General features: G+C 35.4%; 1 protein-coding gene across 2 annotated transcripts in view; it reads left to right on the forward strand.

Moving 5' to 3' along the window:
- Positions 1-18,540, forward strand: part of ITGA4 (integrin subunit alpha 4) — an 81,249-nt gene extending 62,709 nt beyond the window's left edge. Inside the window, exons 18-28 of one of the 2 annotated variants that reach the window (XM_077154360.1) lie at positions 2,779-2,929; positions 4,214-4,309; positions 5,002-5,081; positions 5,449-5,538; positions 9,276-9,366; positions 11,467-11,574; positions 12,595-12,720; positions 13,369-13,488; positions 14,777-14,875; positions 15,402-15,521; positions 16,006-18,535. In XM_077154360.1, the coding sequence (XP_077010475.1) occupies positions 2,779-2,929; positions 4,214-4,309; positions 5,002-5,081; positions 5,449-5,538; positions 9,276-9,366; positions 11,467-11,574; positions 12,595-12,720; positions 13,369-13,488; positions 14,777-14,875; positions 15,402-15,521; positions 16,006-16,104 (1,180 nt within the window). In that variant the 3' untranslated portion in view covers positions 16,105-18,535. Of the gene's footprint in view, positions 1-2,778; positions 2,930-4,213; positions 4,310-5,001; positions 5,082-5,448; positions 5,539-9,275; positions 9,367-11,466; positions 11,575-12,594; positions 12,721-13,368; positions 13,489-14,776; positions 14,876-15,401; positions 15,522-16,005 lie in introns of both variants that reach the window. The other variant, XM_077154362.1, reaches the window with a different exon arrangement.
- Positions 18,541-19,066: the final 526 nt, after the last annotated feature.

The raw sequence follows: 19,066 nt of genomic DNA on the forward strand, positions 1-19,066 counted from the left end.
GAAGATGGCAAGATTTTCTTCTACTGTTTTGCTTATTGTGTTTTTAGGTCTCATAATTTTTTGCCCCTCCAATCCTCTATTACTGCTTTCATTTTTTGTTTAGATGCTCTGTTATGATGAGCCATTTTGAATCATTTCCCATTTCCTTTTGTGTAGATGCTTTACATATTTTCTTCATGGTTACTGTGGAGATTAATTTAGCATCCAAAATGTACTATCATTTAGTTTCTGTTGATACCAACTTGACTTCAATAGCCTATGCATACTCTGCTCTATATCTCTTTATCCCTCCCCTTTATTGTTCCTGCTGCAAAATTACATCTTTATGCATTCTGTGCCCAGTAATAAAGGTCTATGATGTTTTTTTTGTGTGTGTGCCTTTGAATATGAAGCCATATAAGAAGTAAAAGACACCCTTAGAAATGAAAAAAATGCAATAATACCAGCATTGACATTTGTCCCTGATATCCACTGATAAAAAGGTAATTTGTAGCTACTTACACCTGAGGATGTTGTTTTTTCTTGCAATTTTGAGTTACTCTCTAGTGTCTTGTCTTTCAACACAGACTCCCGTTAGCATTTCCTGTAAGACATGTTTAATGATGATGAACTACCTCAGCTTTGGTTTGTCCAGAAATGTCTTACTACTTATATTAATCTTGGATGATGTCTTTTTTCTTTCTGCACTTTTAAAATGCCTTCTCACTGCCTTCTGGCCTCCATGCTTTCTATGGAGAAATCAGATAAAGGATCCCTTAAATAGGATATGCCATTTCTCTCTTGCTGTTTTTAAGATTCTGTCTTTAAGTAAAACATATGGATTAAAAATAAATAATAGGGGGAACAAATGTTAAAATAAATTTAGTAGATTGAAATGCTGGTGACCAGTGAAGGGGAGGGGTAAGGAGTATGGTATGTATGAATTTTTTTCTGTCTTCTTTTTATTGCTTTTTTCTGAATTGATGAAGATGTTCTAGGAAACGATCATGATAATGAATATACAACTATGATGATAGTGTGAGTTATTGCATATATAACAAGAATGGAATGATCATATGATAAGAATGTTGTGTTTGAATGTGGTTATGTATCATAAATAAAAAATAAGTAAATTAAAAAAAGAAAGGGAAGGAAAAGGGGTATGGTATGTATGAATTTTTTCTGTTGTCTTTTTATTTCTTTTTCTGAATTGATGCAAATGTACTAAGAAATGGTCATGATGATGAATATGCAACTATGTGATGGTATTGTTAAATACCGATTATAGATGTAGAATGGAATGATCATATGTTAAGAATGTTTGTCTTTGTTGTCATTTATTTTTTTAAATTTACAATTAAAAAAAAAAGATTCTGTATTCTGTCTTTATCCTGGCAATTGACATGATGATAGTAGTTTGTCCCAGGATATGTATCTTTGGATTTATCCTGCTTGCCCTTTGTTGAACATCTTGGATTCATTTATTTGTGTCTTTCATCACATTTGGGAAGTTTTCAACGATTATTTTTTCAAGTATCTCTTCTGTTCCTTTATCTCTCGCTTCTCCTTCTGCGACTCCTGTGATGTGTATATTGGTACAACTTGATGGTGTCCATGGGATCCTTGGACTTTGTTCACTCTTTTTCATTTTTTTTTGCTTTCTGTCCTTCAGACTTGACAATTTCAATTGTCTGATCCTTCTTTTGCCTCCTCCAATCTACTGTTGAACCACCGTATTGAATTTTTCATTTCAGTTACTATACCTTTTAGCTCCAGAATTTCCATTTGGTTCTTTATTGTAATTTCTGTCTTCTTATTGAAATTCTCATTTTGTTTATACATTGTTTTCCTGATTTCCTTTAGTTCTTTGTCCATATTTCCCTTTACTTCATTAATCCTATTTAAATGAGTTGATTTAAGATCTTTGCTTAGTAATTCCAGAGATTGAGCTTCTCCAGAATAGAATCCTCACATTTAAAAAAGTGTTGCTCTGAATATGTCATGGAATGTGAATGACACAAGTCTTCATGGAGTAGTAACATCATCATCATCATTACTATTATTATTACAGATGGTGTAACTCAGGCTAACAAATGCTAAATGACCTACCCTTAGGAGATCTAGTGACAGAGCCAGAACTTCAACTCACTCACATTTCTGGATTTGCAGCAATCTGTTCTTTACAATTTTCAGGATGGTGAAGCATTTCTGCAATCTCTTGGCCTAGTTATTGGTAGTTATTGGTTCAGCCTTTGTCAGAAGCAAGTTTCTACCCAACAGATTCCAAAGTCATCCACTTGCTAGGCATAATATTCTTTCCCAAGCTTTGCTTATTTCCAGCAAAACATTCCTTCCATTCTCTAATTCTCCTTTTCTTCCAGTTCCCTCCATTTTCTCCCTTTGGATTGGGAAGCAGTTAGTTTAACATCTATTCAAGGATGTGAAAGAAAGAAAAGAAACAATTGCTTTCCTTTAGAAAAGCATTGCAAAACAGTGAGGAAAATATGCTAAAATCAAGAAGCAAAAATTTAAACGGAAAACAAGTAAACCAAAGAAGAGAGTCATTTAAATATTACTCATTAAAAATAAAAATTTGGGGGTGTGATAGATGAATGAGTTTATCTGAAACATGGGAATTTAAGTGTTCTTTTTAACATGGATTTGTATCTACTTTCATAGAGTTATCCCCATAGATACTTTCTAAATTAATATTTTATGTTTGGGTTCAATGCTGTATATATGAGAAGATTGGGTTTTTATTTCTGAAGCTTGTACTAAATAATATTACTTAACTTTTAGGCCACATGAAAATAAAACCTATCTTGCTGTTGGAAGTATGAAGACATTAATGTTGAATGTGTCCTTGTTTAATGCTGGAGATGATGCATATGGAACAACTCTTCAAGTCAAACTACCTACAGGTTTTTATTTCATTAAGATTTTAGACTTGGTAAGTATTGAAAACCACAATTGCAAGATACTACTTAATATTTTATTTACTTTTTAAAAATATAAGTGGCTTATTCACTTTATCAATTTGAGGGGTAAATATTTGGCATATAAGTCTTAATATGCAGACTCTTTACACAGACTTCCGATAATTTTGAGACTTCTTCTATGCCCCACTCTTCCTTGGGATCAGACTGAGACTAAGACTCAGCTTCCTGCCCCCCAGTGCCAGCAAGGGAGAGAAACGATTGACCAGTTATCCAAGCAGGCTGCTTGGGTACCACTGCTTTCTCAATGCCACATGCCTATCCAATGCTGTGATCATGTTCCTGTTGGAACAACACAGCTCTCCTCCATGCTGGGTCTCCCTGAGTTACTGCTCTTATTTTAAGCCCACATATTCAGGCTTGATCCCCAAGGACCTTCAATGTGCAGAACCAGAAATTCTTCAACGATTCTGAAATCTTGATGTTGAGCCAGGTTGCCAACAAGTTTCTCTTTTCTCACAAAAGTTTGAAGCCCTTGTAGACCTTTTCTCACCATCGTGCCTCAGTCACTTAAATTTATGCACTTAAATTTATCAGAGAGATATTAAGGTTGAATTTCAAAAAGAAATACCTTGATCATTTTCTTCTAGCATGCTTTTCTCTCCCTTAGCTAATTCACAAATCTCAATCAGAGACCGCATCTTCACACCGAGGGCATTTGAACAAAGCCTTTGACCACTCGCCCATATCTATTACATTGTTCCCTTTCTTTAGACCGTTGGGGGCCCATTAGTAAAAATAAGAGGAAAATCAAGCATTTAGGAAATTAAAAAAAAAAACCTCACAGCTATCCCACAAATTGCCAGTATTTTTTAAGTAAAAGCATTATATCTTCCCCCATTACAGCTATCGTGATTACAGTTACTGTAATTACATACCTTCAGCATAGTCTCACGTCACAGAGGAGAGCCATTGAGATATGGGCCTATGGATTGCTTGTTTTATGACTTTACCAGTAACTGGGCTTTGAATAAAATAGAGAACATGCAAACATGGATGAAAGCTATAAATCCAGGAATTATTTTGTGGAGAATTTATGTTAATATTAGCATATACATAATACATATATGCACACATATTTAATCATTCATTTATATTTATCCCAAAAGTAAACAGAAATTTGTTTTCTAGGAAAGTAAACACTTCTGGGATGATTTTCTTTTCAAAAACTATCCTTAAGCATATGCGACAACTTACTTGAGCTCTTCCCACCCAAACCATTTCGTTTTTCCATTTAGGAAGAGAAACAAATAAACTGTGAGGTAACAGACGATTCTGGCATCGTAAAACTTGACTGCAGTGTTGGTTACATATATGTAGATCATCTATCAAGGGTAAGCATTTAGCATTTATAGTTTCATTTAATAAGATGAATATAAAATGTTTACCATTTTTCTCTGTCTTTATGTTGTCTATAGATACATACATATGTGTGTGTGTGTATATATATATACATATAAATTTTTTTTTACTTAGTTAAGTGATGAAATAAAACCTAAACTAAAATCAACTGGATTGAAATCTTTGAGATTTGTTTGTTTCTTGGCAACATTCACTGTAAAAGAAGGGGGGGTGTTGCAAATGTTTATGGCAGGATGGAAGTTCGACTGTATCACTCAGAATTCTGCTCCCCCTTACCCAACACCCCCCAGCCCCCACAACCCCCAGGTGGTTCTATCTGCCAGGCATGTTACCTCTGTTCTACAAAAAGGTGTTTTTGGCAGGAGTCCTCACTCAAATTGTTAAGGCATTTCTAATTTTGTCAGTCTGGACCTACTTGTTTTTGCAGTAGCGCGGAAGCTTTGTTTCTGAATTTTACTCGCAAAAAGCTTGCACTTAAACGTTGCCACAAACTCAACAGCCTTCCTGGACCTTTCTTTCAAGGGAGATATTGCCTGTGCCTCTAGGATACATTTTTAATTCTATTTTTCACAGAGCACAAACTATTAAGACAAACACACATTCAAGTTATGAAAAAAATGCACTTTTGATTTTGAAAAAAAGTTTCCCCTGCTTTGTTTTACAGATAGATATTAGCTTTCTCCTGGATGCAAGCTCACTCAGCAGAGCAGAAGAGGACCTCAACATCACTGTGCATGCCACCTGGTATACTTCACTGTGAAAAAAAAATTATAATCGAAGACACACCCTATCTTTATTGTGGAGCGGTAGGGGAAGTGTGTAGTTGAGTTCCATTAATTATCTATAGGAGAAAACTTTTATTATAGGATATGTTTAAAAACAAAAACTCTAATGGAAAAGTGAATGATGGATGTTAAAATAATGAGAGCAAATTTTTGCCAACTCTATCATAGGTTTTCTTACTGTCACAATTGCTTTTATCCTTACTCTCCATAAAGTATTGTTAAACAAACCCCTAAGTATAGTAGGTATGCATGGTATGTAATTATTTCTCTCTGAAGATGATTTGTTCTTGGTGAATTCTAACAGTGCTTTCTATTTGCTTCTGTAGTGAAAATGGAGGTGAAATGGACAATTTAAGGCATAACAAAGTGACTTTAGTAATACCTCTGAAGTATGAGGTTATGCTGTCTGTTCATGGGTAAGTAGGTGTTGAGGTTTCTTGTAAAGTTTACTTTTGTAAAGAGCTGAATTTAAGTTCAACTTGTAAAGTTTGCTTTTTACATGATTGGTCAATACTGCATTTAACAGTTTTTTTAACCTTTTAAATTGTAAAGTATAACATGTGCAAAGCAAAGAAATAAAAAAGCAATAGCTTTCAAAGCACTCTTCAACAAGTGGTTACAGAACATCCCAGGGTCTGTCATGGACTACCATACAATCCTCTCATATTTTTCCTTCTAGCTGCTCCAGAATAAAGGGGGCTAGAGGGCTTAAGTACTTTTTTAATCATCACAATAAACTTTTTTTTCCTTCTTTTTTTGTGAACAAATGACATATATACAAAAAGCTATAAATTTCAAAGCACAGCACCACAATTAGTTGTAGAACACATTTCAGACTTTGACATGGGTTACAGTTCCACAATTTTAGGTTTTTACTTCAAGCTGCTCAAAAATACTAGAGACTGAAAGAGATAACAATTTAATGATTCAGCATTCTTATTCATTTGTTAAGTCCTGTCTTTTGTGTATAACTCCACCATCACCTTTGATCTTTCCATCCCTCTCACTGGGGTTGTTTGGGCTAGGGCAGTTCTAAATTTTTGATATTAGAAGGGTCTGTCACTAATATGGGGTAGGGAGATGGAACAATCTGATGTTCTGGAGTGGCTGGGCGAGGTGTCAGGACTTATCTGGACCAGGGACCCATCTGGAGGTTGTAGGTTTCTGGAAAGTTACTTTAGTGCATGGAATCTTATATATTGCCCTAGGTGTTCTTTAGGATTGGATGGAATGGTCCTGGTTGGGGTTACAGGTTATGAGAGGTATGTAAAGTCTACCTGAAGCTTGTGTAAGGGCGATCTTCGGAGTACCTCTCAACTCTATTTGAACTCTCTCTGCCACTAATACTTTATTAATTAACTTCTTTCCCCCTTTTGGTCAGGATGTAACTGTTGATCCCACGGTGCCAGGTCTGGATTCATCCCTGGGAATCATCTCCCATGTTGCCAGGGAAACCATTTAACAATTTTTAAAAAGATGCTGTATTGTTTCTGTCTTTTAACAGTTACCCCCCAGTACCACGATCCCTTGCTTAGTTGTTCATTATTTTAATTCACCCTTTAATCCTCACTGAGACTACATCGAACATCTGCCCAGTTGGAGGAGTCCCAATAAGACTCTGCAGCTGCCTTCAGCTTTCCAGCTATATACTGTGCCATTCCAGGGGCACTGGAGCTGGACAGCTCAGTTGCCATAATCAGATTCAATAGTCATGATGAGTATAAATACAATGAAGAGTGAGGTCAGCTAAGTCACCACCCCCTAGAACTCATGTCTACCTAGGTGGCATGGGGATTGAGTTAGAAGAGAGCTGCCTGCAAGGTAGCCCTTTTCATGCTTCTGTACCCATGAGATAACTAAATTTCTCAACCAATGATTTTGGTATTATGTAAGTGGATCCTCTGATTCAAAAAGAAAATATATGGAGGAGGAATGAAAGGGATTTTAAGAAAACTTTCAATGATATCACTGGAAATTGTTGAGACTATTAGACTTTGTTTAAAAACACATTTTTAAAACAAAGTATATGAAGTACCAAACAAATAGATGAGGTTATTTGTTGTTGCTCTAAATGTAAACTAACTTTAATCACTAAGATGGTGGTTGAAAATTATATAAAAATAAATAATTATATAAGAATAAAATATTAGTATCTGAAAATGATAAAATTGAGTATTAAATTTGTGCTAGAAAGCAAACAAGGGACACAGGGAGCCATTCATGGGAAAGTAGGAGCTAGGGACTTGAGTGTTAGTGGGTAAGCAAATAGAAGTTGATTGCATTGTTCCTGGTTCTCTCTCTTCCCCTAGGGGTGTTTCTTATGAAGAGTGTCCTCTTATTACTCTGTTACTCACATTTCATATTATTTTGGACAAGCAATGCTCTGCCACCTATTGAACTGTTTTGAATCTACCATATTTGAAATTTCCAATTTCTTTGCTGTTTAGTGGGTCCCTAATTTGGTATTACCAATTATCAGCTGCCAAATATGAGGAACCTGAAACGTAGAGATTTCCTTTGAAAAATATTTCTTAAAGTTCATTACTAAGCAGACATTGGTCTAATCACTGGTAAGAGGTGAGAATATTGTATTCTAACAAAAATTTAACTATAGTGTCAGTGTTTGAATTGTTCTCCCAGACTTGGGGTTAATTACAAATAGCCAGCAGGAGTTGGGGGATGGGAAGAAATAACTAAAAAATGGTTAAGATAGAGGTATAGGAGGATATAGGAGCCTAGGGAAAAGCTAAGGATTGACCCCAGTCTTTGTCATATCAGTTAAGGAATAAAAGACAAGGAATGGTCAGCAGAATAATCAGACAGAGCTAAGGAAGGCAAGAAAAGTGTATTCATGAGGACAGATATTGTCACCCAGGTCAGAACCTCTGACTACCTAATCCCCTTACATTTATGATAAAATTCTCACCAGACCATGAAACCACAAAGTGTTCCACAGTTCCTCTGAAATATGCTATAATCCAAACTGGAAGATACCTCAACAAATAATCATATAATCTTTATCTTAAAGTAACAAAATTTTTAAACATTTTTATTGTAAAATAGAACATATATATAAAGCAAAGATACAGAAAAGCAATAATTTTCAAAAGCAATAATTTTCAACAAGTAGTTACAGAATAGATCCCAGAGTTTAGCATTGACTACTATTCCACCATCTCAGATTTTTCCCTCTAGCTGTTCCTAAACACTTAAGGCTTAGAAGAGATATTAATACAGTGATTCAGCAGACATAGTCATTTGCGAAATCCTGTTCTCTCCGTTGTAGCTCCTCCTCCTTCTCTGATCCTTCTCCTAATCTGTAAGGATCTTTGGGTAATGAACGTTATGACTTTTTCATGTTGAGAAAGGATATTGACAGTAAAGGATAGGGCAATGTAATTAACTGATAATCTTGAATAAGCTGGTCCTTCTGGCTTTCAGGATTTATCTGACCCTAGGAACCCTCCGAGAATGATAGGGTCCAGGAAAGCAAACTTAGTGCATGAAACCTTTAGAGCATGTTAGTTTGAGCCCTGCATGTTCTTAGGGGTCAACAGGAGTGATGCTGGTGGAGATTTAGCAAACCATGGCAGTCGACACTAACTGAAACTTGCATGAGTCTCCTCTAGAATAGCCTCTCACTCCATTCGCACTCCCCTGGCCACTGATGCCTAATTTTATTACACCTTCTTTTCTCCCCTTGGCCCGGAAGGCATTGCCGATCCTACGGTGCCAGGAGCAGACTCATCTCTGGGAGCCATGCCCCACACTGCCAGGGAGACCTTCACCCCTGAATGGCAGGTCCCACTGCAGGGCGTGAGGGCAGTTAACCTTCCTTGCAGAGTTAGGCCTAGAGAGAGGCCACATCTGGGCCACAAAGAGGCTGAAAGGGCCTCCAACAGAAACAAGTTTCCCAAGAGCAAGTCTCAAAATCAAGGGCCTGGCCCATTTTCTTGGGAGTCCCCAGTGGTTGAGGGGGTACCCGGGACTTCCCAGGTGGGAAAGTCCGGTAGTTCCATATGTATATATATATATATATATATATATTTTTTTTTTTTTCCTTAGAACTCTCAAAGGACTCCACCAACACTTTGACAGATAATTTTATCGATTCATAAAATAAACAAATTACATTTGAATTTTTTTCTATCAGGTTTGTAAACCCAACTTCATTTGTTTATGGTCCAAACGAGGAAAATGAACCTGAAACGTGCCTGGCAGAGAAAATTAACTTCACTTTCCATGTAAGAAAAGTTTGTTTGCATAGTTGTAACAAATTTAAAGAATGTTACTGATGCATGGCTCCAGGGGAAATCAGCCAGCTCCCTCGGTGGTGGGGGATGGCCGGCTGACAGTGAGTGGGCAGCCCCAGCACTCGTGCCTCCTGCCCTTTCTGCTCTGGCGCCCTTCTCCTTTATCCCCACTGGTCTTGTCTCTGGTACCCATGCTCAAGCCTACTTACAGGACAGGTGGGGAACAGCAAGTAGAAACAGGGGTAATGCAAAACGATGGGATGAGCTGAGTCAACTAGAAACGGTTACAAAAGGTCAGTTAAGAAAGTCAAGGAAAGGTTGCTTTGCATGCATATCCAGTGAAAAATGTGTTCATGGTTAAAGCTTTGTAAAAGTCCTTCCATTACCATGTAAAGGAAACTTGTACCTCCTGCTCTTCATTTAAAGTCCCTTTGGTTAACCTTTCAGGCTATGGATATATGACTTGTAATAAATGAATTCCCATGTATTAAATCATCCTTTATAAATTTAAACAGTATGATTTATCCCTGTCTAGAAGTATTAATGTACTAATATAAAACCAAGGATTCTTTTTAGGATTTTGTTACATTAAAGTGAGATTTTGAGGTGGAATAAGTAAAGATAATGCACATAAAATTGTTTTCTGAGCCAAAAACAGTGCCCAGTTCTTAAACACTACAGATGCAAGTGAGCCTAGATAATGGACATGTGATTTTGTAAGGCACTGCTTTTCAGCATGCATATCAGAATCACTTGAGCTGCTTATCCATAATGCACGTTGCTGGGCCTTGCCCAGACTTACAGAAGAAGAGTGACCTTGGAATCCTGCTGATTCTATGTATACTCAAGTTTTTGTTACCCCAGTGTACACATGTAATAATTTAGCCCTCTACTCTGAAGATCCAAATAAGTGCTCTTGTTAGAACCCAGTACCAGTTTGTGCTCTGACAAACTCCAGCAGAAACTAAGCTGGACTCCAGAGGCCTATTTATTAATTTATAATTAATAGCTAGCTAGTGTTTTATAATTAATTTATAATGGAGTGTCTGGGACTGTAGATATTTGCAGTCTCTAGGCTTGATGAGTCTGTCCAAGGATGAAGATTTTCAGAGGCCTAAATGTAATTAGGTCAGCAGGCAGGCTTAACGATCACTGACCTTGGGAGAGAGATACCCGGGCATTGGGGTGGGCACTGTCGGGTACTGACGCTTTCTTTTGCAACTGCCTGGTACTTCCATGGCCTTGCAATTCTACCTGCCCATAAACCCAGGGTCACACTTCCTTTCTTCATCTATGCCATGTGCATTCAAAAGGTACTTGCAGAATCTTTCCCTCGTTTGGGTATTAGGCATATCTGTTTTCTGATTCTTCCTGGCTTTATAGTTAAGCTTTTAGGAGATGTCGTTTTGGCCAGTAGGAATGTCTTTGCAATCCCTAAATGTAACAATAATGAAATATCATTCCTTATGAAATTTTTGAAAAGCAATATTAGAACTGTTGTATCTTCTTTAAAACCCAGTCATCTGCCCCTTTGTGATTTTCAAAGTGCATCATAATTACCTCATTTAGAAACACATTTTTATTCACTTACTGCTGCCGACTATCCTTTCAGCACAGTGATTTTTTTTGAGACATTCATAAAATTTAGAATTAGAATATGTGGGCTTTTGTCTCAACATTTGTCACTTTTTAACTTTCATCTTGGGCACATGATTAACATCTGTTAACATTTTCCTTAGCTGGAGAATAGTAAAAGTTGGTCTCTCTTTATAGAGTAGTTATGAAGATTAATTGACCATTGTTTAAAAATGTCTGTTACTGATGCCTCTTCCCTTAAGACAATTTCTGCGATAAAAGTCATCAATCTGGGCACGATGGCCTAATCAATACAAAAAAGAGAGGGTGGGGAATAATGACTGGAGCTTGAAATTATTAGCAAATGCTAAGCTCTGACTGGCTATTCTGTCTGCCTCTGTTCCAGCTACAAACCTCTGCCACTACCTCTGGGTTCACATAAAAGCTCACTGAAATCTGTGCTTACATTTATAGAAGGTATTTAAAAACTGTTTTAAAGTTGTTCATTCTTTTCAGGTAATGAACGCTGGCCATAGCATGGCTCCAAATGTTAGTGCGGAAATAATAATACCAAATTCTTTTACACCCAAAACCGATAAACTGTTCAACATTTTGGATGTCCAGGTATAAATATATTTCTTTTACCCTGACCTTTATTTTATATTTATAACAAATACTAAAATACAAACAAACCCTTTATTCAAAATAATATTGCTCAAATGGAGCTTTCTATTAAAACTTATATTAATAGAAAGTTTGACTGATTTTAGTCAGTCTTACTCTCAGCTTCACTGTGCCTGTGTCAAGTATGTTTTGAATATTATACATTGCATTAGAGTTTAGGATGACAGTGAATCTCTGCATTTGACTTAGATAGCAGCCCTGTGTCCCACAGTCTTTGCTGAATAATTATTACAGGATACCTTCACTTTGGGATCTGAACTTCTGGAAGTAATTTCATTGGTAGAGTTCTCCATAAAGCTTGAGGACGCTGTTGAAAGATTAGGACTTCAACCATTTTTAAGATTGTATTATTCAAATCACTCCATAAGATGGTCTGTTCTTAGGATGATTCTATCAGAATTTGTTTTAACTTTCCCAGTTTCAAGACAAGCAATTAAAAAAAACCCTACTAAGTAGACTTGAGGTCAATTTTTAAAAATCTCACTTGAATTCCAGATTTGGATGATATGACATACTCTTATAAAACATTGTTCTATGCCTAATATGTAAGAAGTGTTTAGTTTCATGCTAAAATGTCTTTACTTTTTTTTTTTTTTTTTACATTACCTTGATTTCTAAAAGGTTAAGTCCATTTTATCAGTTTAGGATTTATATCCAACCCTCCATAATTTTGCTGTTGTTGGCTTGTTTATGGTTTCCCCACAGAGGTTTAATCTCTTAAACCTCTGGGAAAAAATATTTTCAGTTTCAGGAGTACCTGACATACTTTAGAAAAGAAACAATCAGCCTTTTTTTTTTTTTTTGCATGGACAGGCACCAGGAATCAAACCTGGGTGGCGAGAACTCTGCCTCTGAGCTCCCATTGCCTGCCCAAACAATTAGATTTTAAAACCATATATAGCCTTTCTTGTGGTTTCCAACTTTGAAAGATACGATTTTTCTTGCTTTCTACCTTCATAGACTACTGCTGGGGAATGTTATTTTGAAAATTATGAGAGAGAGTGTGCATTACAGCAGCAGAGGGGGACAATGGAGACCTTGAAAGGCATATTCAATTTCTTGTCAAAGACTGATAAGAGGCTATTGGTAAGTTTTTCTTCTTCCCAATTATTTTTTTGTTTTCCAACATAGACAAGAGAAACACTTAAAATCAAGGGTGAGGTTACGTCAGTTGAGAGATTACTCACATTTGGGTAATATTTTTGTGTACAAGGAACAGGTATGATTGGAAGCTTGTATAGACCAAGGGTTAAATATGTATTATACAGTTCCATTATTTATCTAAATAGTGCCCATTATATAGCAACCATTCTAGTTCTCAGATACTTCAAGACACAAAGATGTTCTCTTCCCCTAGATACCCTTAGTGGCATGAGATTTATTTTTCATTCTTTTCATCTCCGTGAATTTATGAAAATAAACTGGGGAAGCAATCTCAGATTTTACAACAAACATAGAACATGTAATTCAGCAAGACTGTAATTAGGAGTCTTTTCATTCTGTCTCAGAAGATTACGTTCACAAGAATAATGAGAATATGTGTTCTAGTTTGAAAAAGTTGTTTCTGTTGAAATTTACAAAACAAACATTTGTGTTTTGTTTATAGAAACAAACAAAAAGAAATAACTTTTAAATGCCATCAAGTGAAGCAGATCTTTAATTCCATATGAATATTTTATCCAGCTTTTTAAAAAATGTTAGGTTTTAATCTAGTACTTTTGTATTCTTTTTAAGTATTGCATAAAAGCTGATCCACAGTGTTTAAATTTCTTATGCAATTTTGGAAAAATGGAAAGTGGAAAAGAAGCCAGTGTTCACATTCAGTTGGAAGGCCGGCCAGCTGTCTTAGAAATGGTAAGTCTAAAAATATTGCTAACTTTGTGGGTAAGTTTATATTATCTAAAATCCCACCAGCTACATAGGCAGGATGGTATGGAGGCAGTTAACAAATTAAGAAAAAAAGTAAAATTTGGTGTAAGATTCTACAATTATATATCCATATATCACTTCATTTGTCTACATTGAGTGACACGGTTTTTGTAACTAAACAGATAATTCAGACTATAAAAATAGGTTATGGAATAATTAACAGGTTTATTTTAGAAAGCATGCCTGATTGCCTAAGAACCTTGATGAAATCAAAGAAATTGGTCGCCTCAACATTTCATATAGCCTTAAATATCTTTCCAAACCAGTTTAAAATTCTAATATTTTAATAAAGCTAAGGAGTAAATAAATGTAAGACTTTCATAAAATCCAACTAGAACATCTGTTTTCATCAAAACCACTATATGCCAGTAGCACCATCTCCCAAGACCTGATAGTCAGAACTGTCTCCAGACAATGCTGAATGGTCTCTGAGGGACAGCATTGCCCCATTTGAGGACAGCTGCTCTAGATCTCGGTGAACTTTGTGCGTTATCACCAGCTCTAAAATTCTACATTCTCGCTACAGTGTTAAATAAAGACTCTAATAGTATTTTACCTTTTAAGAGTCAGCCCTCTATAAAAATCTGACTGAAGAATATATTCTCATCGTTCCCGATAAATGCACACATGGAAAAATCTCAATTTTGCATAAATTTTCAGATGGTCCCCAGAGCCGATGGAGTTCAAACAGATCCCCAAGCTCCATGGATTCTGGGTTATAAGCCCACCGAGCTCATCCTGTGATTTTTATACTTGAAGTCTCTAACTATTTGCACCAGACTTTTCCATTGAGATATTATTAGGTAGACTATATTTGATCAGAAAAGATAGATAACAGTATTTAGAAAGAAAAAGAAGCCCAAACAAGTTGGATTTTGGGAAGCGTTTAAGGTGAAGAAAGTCTTGTTTGGGGATGAACATTCGATACCCAGGGAAAAAAACACAGGGGTAAACTAGCAACTGTTACCTCTTTCTGAAACCAGCAAATAATGCTTAAATCTAAAGGTATGTACAATAAAATAGCTATGTTTACTTTCTTGGAGCCCAAGGAAGCATGGCATTGCAGTTCATTACAAATGGTAAACTAACCTGGGAAGATAAATTGCAAAAACTTCTAGGAATTAGATTAAAATCATAAGAAATTATCTCTATTAACATGTCTTCATGAAATAATATTATGAATCAAGCTATGGTGATCTTTTTTTTTAAACAGGATGAGACTTCAACGCTCAAGTTTGAAATAAGAACAACAGCCTTTCCAGAGCCAAATCCCAAAGTTATTGAACTAAACAAGGATGAGAATGTTGCACATGTAAGACTAATTATCTTTTTAACTGGTACAATAAGATTGTAGGGAAACATGGGTGGGCCACGGTGGCTCAGCAGGCAAGAACACTTGCCTGCCATGCCAGAGGACCAGGGTTCGATTCCTGGTGCCTGCCCATGTATTTAAATAAAAAAAAAAAAAAGATTGTAGGGAAACAATGTTGCCAGGTTGTTTGTAATTACCTCCGGTTGTCTAAGTCAGGAGAGTGGAGTCAGATCACAGAGACCCTTGAACACTTCACTGAGAAGCAACATTTACCATCACTTCAGGAGGGCACAACGCAAGCAGCAGTGTAGGGGTGTGACTATGGAACAGGGTAGGATGGACTGGAAGAAAAACCACACTGTTCCATCCATTTTTGGTAAATTACCAGTGTTTTATATGGTTCTGCTAGAGACAGCAAGGGAATAAAGCAGGCTGTTCTAAATATATCACTGGGGATTGTGGAGGCTATTCAAAACAGATAGAGACAGATTTCTAAACTGGAGGTTCTTTATTTTAAATTATGTAGGTTCTACTAGAAGGACTCCATCATCAAAGACCCAAACGTCATTTCACTATACTGATTATTTCAAGTAGCTTGTTACTTGGACTTATTGTACTTTTGTTGATTTCGTATGTTATGTGGAAGGTAAGCCTTTAATTATTACCAAAATTAAACCACCCAAAAATGTCATTATCTTTTCGAAGCCCAGTTTGTATCTGCCAAGTTATTAGATATTAGTTCAATATTTTTAATGCTCATTTTAAAGTTTCTTAGCAATTTTATGGCTTCATTCTCATTGTTCTCCTAATATCCAATACCAGTGTCTTTGTAGAAAAATATGCCTTTTCATTAAAAGAAAATTTCTTTTCAACAAACACCCAAACCATAGCACTCATTTCAAAAGAATATGTGTGTAAAATATGTGATCATTTATGATATATATAATATGATATATATGTAGTTAAGCTCTGATGTAACCAAAAAGAATCTTTAACCAAATATTTCCCAAACTAATTTGTACTGATAACATCTGTTAATAACCATCATAATTAGTGGTACACGGGATACAGTTTAAGAAATATTGATGTTAACTAGCTGTTCACTAGTGACTATGCAATATTCTTTTCAGGCTGGCTTCTTTAAAAGGCAATACAAATCTATCTTGCAAGACGAACACAGAAGAGACAGCTGGAGTTACGTAAACAGTAAAAGCAATAATGATGATTGAAGACGTCTTTGAAATTGAGAGAATAGGAGACTCAGGTTCTACCAAGAAAACTTGAATTTAGCCAAGACTTCTTCCATGTACTTAACTTTTATGCTCGACCTTGTGACGTTACATCTTAATGCAAATGCAAATGCCAAGCAATGATTGCTCTTTGAAAGAAAATAACTGCAAAAGTAATATCAGTATATCTAAAAATAATCTTTTATCTCAAAGAATCCTGAACTTGCTTGGAAAAGTCGGGAACATGACAGCTTCACTTTCAGAGACTTGTTTGGAATATGTTCTTTAAAAACCTTTATTGGTAACACATTTCCTTTGACTCAACAACCATTTATTTGGCAGTTTATGAATATTACAGACTCGATGAGCAAACTTCAACCCTAACTTGTACACTGGTTTGAGCTTAACAGAAGACTTCTGAAAAATTGTTTATATGGCTAGGGAGTTTTTTCTTTCTGTATATATACATATGATGTTTTGAAAAAAATATGTGTGTGTGTTTAGGTATAAAATAGTCCTGCTATTACACAACTTTATCAAGGCTACCAAGGAGTAAATTCAGAGAAACCATACATATTTAGTCACATTTTATTTGTTTATAAATGTAAACAACAGTACTTAAGTATTCTAATTTATATTCTGAAACAGCAGATTGTGAATGTTGCACTTTAGCTAATATTAGAAATACACTGAGGCATTTAGTGAAATACGAAAACTGTACCTCACCAATGATTAGTAGTGAATAATTCATACACGTTGTATGCTGCATATAATATTAACTATCCTCAAATTAAGCACATACACAAGTATTTGGATGATACTCTTTACTCTTCAATATAAGCATTAAATATGTACTCTAAGGTCTATAAAAATACTCTGTTTTAAATGGGGACCGAAAATTCATAAATTTAACTATAAGCTAAAGATACTGATTTGGTTTGTATACAATGCCTATAAATGTGACATTAATTGCCATACAGTATGTTTATGAAATATTTTTTTAAAGTGTTTTGTTGATATTGTTATATAAGATTTATTTTATAATGAACTGGCTTCTTTCTGGATTTTGAATAATTTATCTTTAAGCATTTTCATTTGCAAATACAATCATTAGTAATATTTATTTCATGAATATGAGCTAAATGCTGGTAACTATAAAATATTTCACCTGGATTGTCCTATGTCTATCTTTAATAAAGTTGTGACAACATCTCTCTGCCAGCACCTGTCCACCTTCCTCGGACTTCCTAATTCAGGTGAGTTACCCATTCAGAGCTTTGATCCATGATTGCCCATAGAGAGTAAAAAATGCATAGAGAGTTGCAGAATCAAATAAGCAGTGAAATCCAATCACAACGAACGTGAAAGCCTCCTGAACACAGTGTTCATTGAACCATTTAAGCAACACATACTTGGAGAAAAAGATCTATCTGTATGCTTATATCATTATTAAAAAGCCAAGAAGGTCTTTCAGGAGAAGGTTTGGAAGCACAGATTGAAAATTCAAGCCTAAATTTAGAATTTCCATTTCAAGGATGATCTCTGAAGAAATTTAAATTTGGTTCTTGTCTACTGAGAAATGACAGTGCTTCAGGTATTACTGAGTTACACTGAAAAAAGTGCTATGAATGCCCTCAGCCTTCCTCTTAGGTACAGAGGGACTGCTGCTACCTACAGGGTCAGATTCTTTCCAAAGATATGTTTGTGCCTACTTTGAAAGTAAGAGTAAACAAAAATACCAATTTGAAGAAAGAAACTCAACTGGGTTTTCGATTTTCATAGAATATTTATAAAAATATTTTCATAGAATATTTATAAAAAGTACCATAATCACTTTTCTTTATATTACTAAACATCTATGTGACCTTGAAATTTTACCTTCCTGGATTAGTTACCTCATCAATAAAATCAGAGCATTCTCATGGGATCTGTGCTCGCTTCATAACAATTTATAATAAATTTAACATCAGAATTGATGCAAAGCCTGAAAAATGAAAGAAACCAAATTGTTTCACTTTGGAATTAATGAGGTTAAACATTGGTATCATCATGATGCTTAAGTTTTTTTTTTTTTTTTTTACTATTATTACTACTTTTATTTCTTTTCTCTATATTAACATTTTATATCTTTTTCTGTTGTGTTGCTAGTTCCTCTAAACCGATGCAAATGTACTAAGAAACGATGATCATGCATCTATGTGAATTACTGGATGCTTAAGTTTTAAGTACATGAAATATTTATTTTCAATTCCAATAAATACCTTCCAAAAGCCAGAATGTGAATTGTTTGGGTATACTATCTGTTCATCATCTTGAGCTTTTAGGCCCTATAAGCTAATTTTTAGTAATACCAAAAATAGCAATTTTCATTTCTTTTCAAAAATAAGATTTTTCTATTAGGATATCTGTTTGCCATGACCATGCTCTTTCATATTAAAATTCTAATTTGTACATTTATAAGCAATTACATGTTGCTTTAGAGTCATTCATTTCTTCCATGCTTCCTCCATAAAGACTGATAAGTCTCGGATGCAATCTGTGAACATAATATATAGATATTATTATTTCATCAATCCGTCATTCTATTTTTCACACACTGTATGCATGCACATATATACCTAATACCAAGTAAGGTATATAATACCAAACATCCATTCATGGAAGAGCTGAAATCTAGGAATTTTCAAGAGGCCTGAAAAATCATCACTAGGCACCAGCATAAAGCCTTCTCTACTGACTTCCCAAGCACGTGCTGTCCACTGCTCTGTATAACACTGTCACTGGTGCCTACTGAATGCTCACGTGCTTAGCCACCTGATATACTGCTGCTACCCATTTTGTGATAATGAATTTTTAGATTCCTTAATATGTTCATGTCAGTTATTCATGTTAATTAACACAGAAAATTGTTCCTATAGAAAATAGGTCGAATGATTTGGAAAGACTTAAAAGCCAGCTACTA

The sequence above is a fragment of the Tamandua tetradactyla genome, chromosome 3 (assembly GCF_023851605.1).
Source record: "Tamandua tetradactyla isolate mTamTet1 chromosome 3, mTamTet1.pri, whole genome shotgun sequence".
In the NCBI taxonomy this organism is placed as follows: domain Eukaryota; kingdom Metazoa; phylum Chordata; class Mammalia; order Pilosa; family Myrmecophagidae; genus Tamandua; species Tamandua tetradactyla.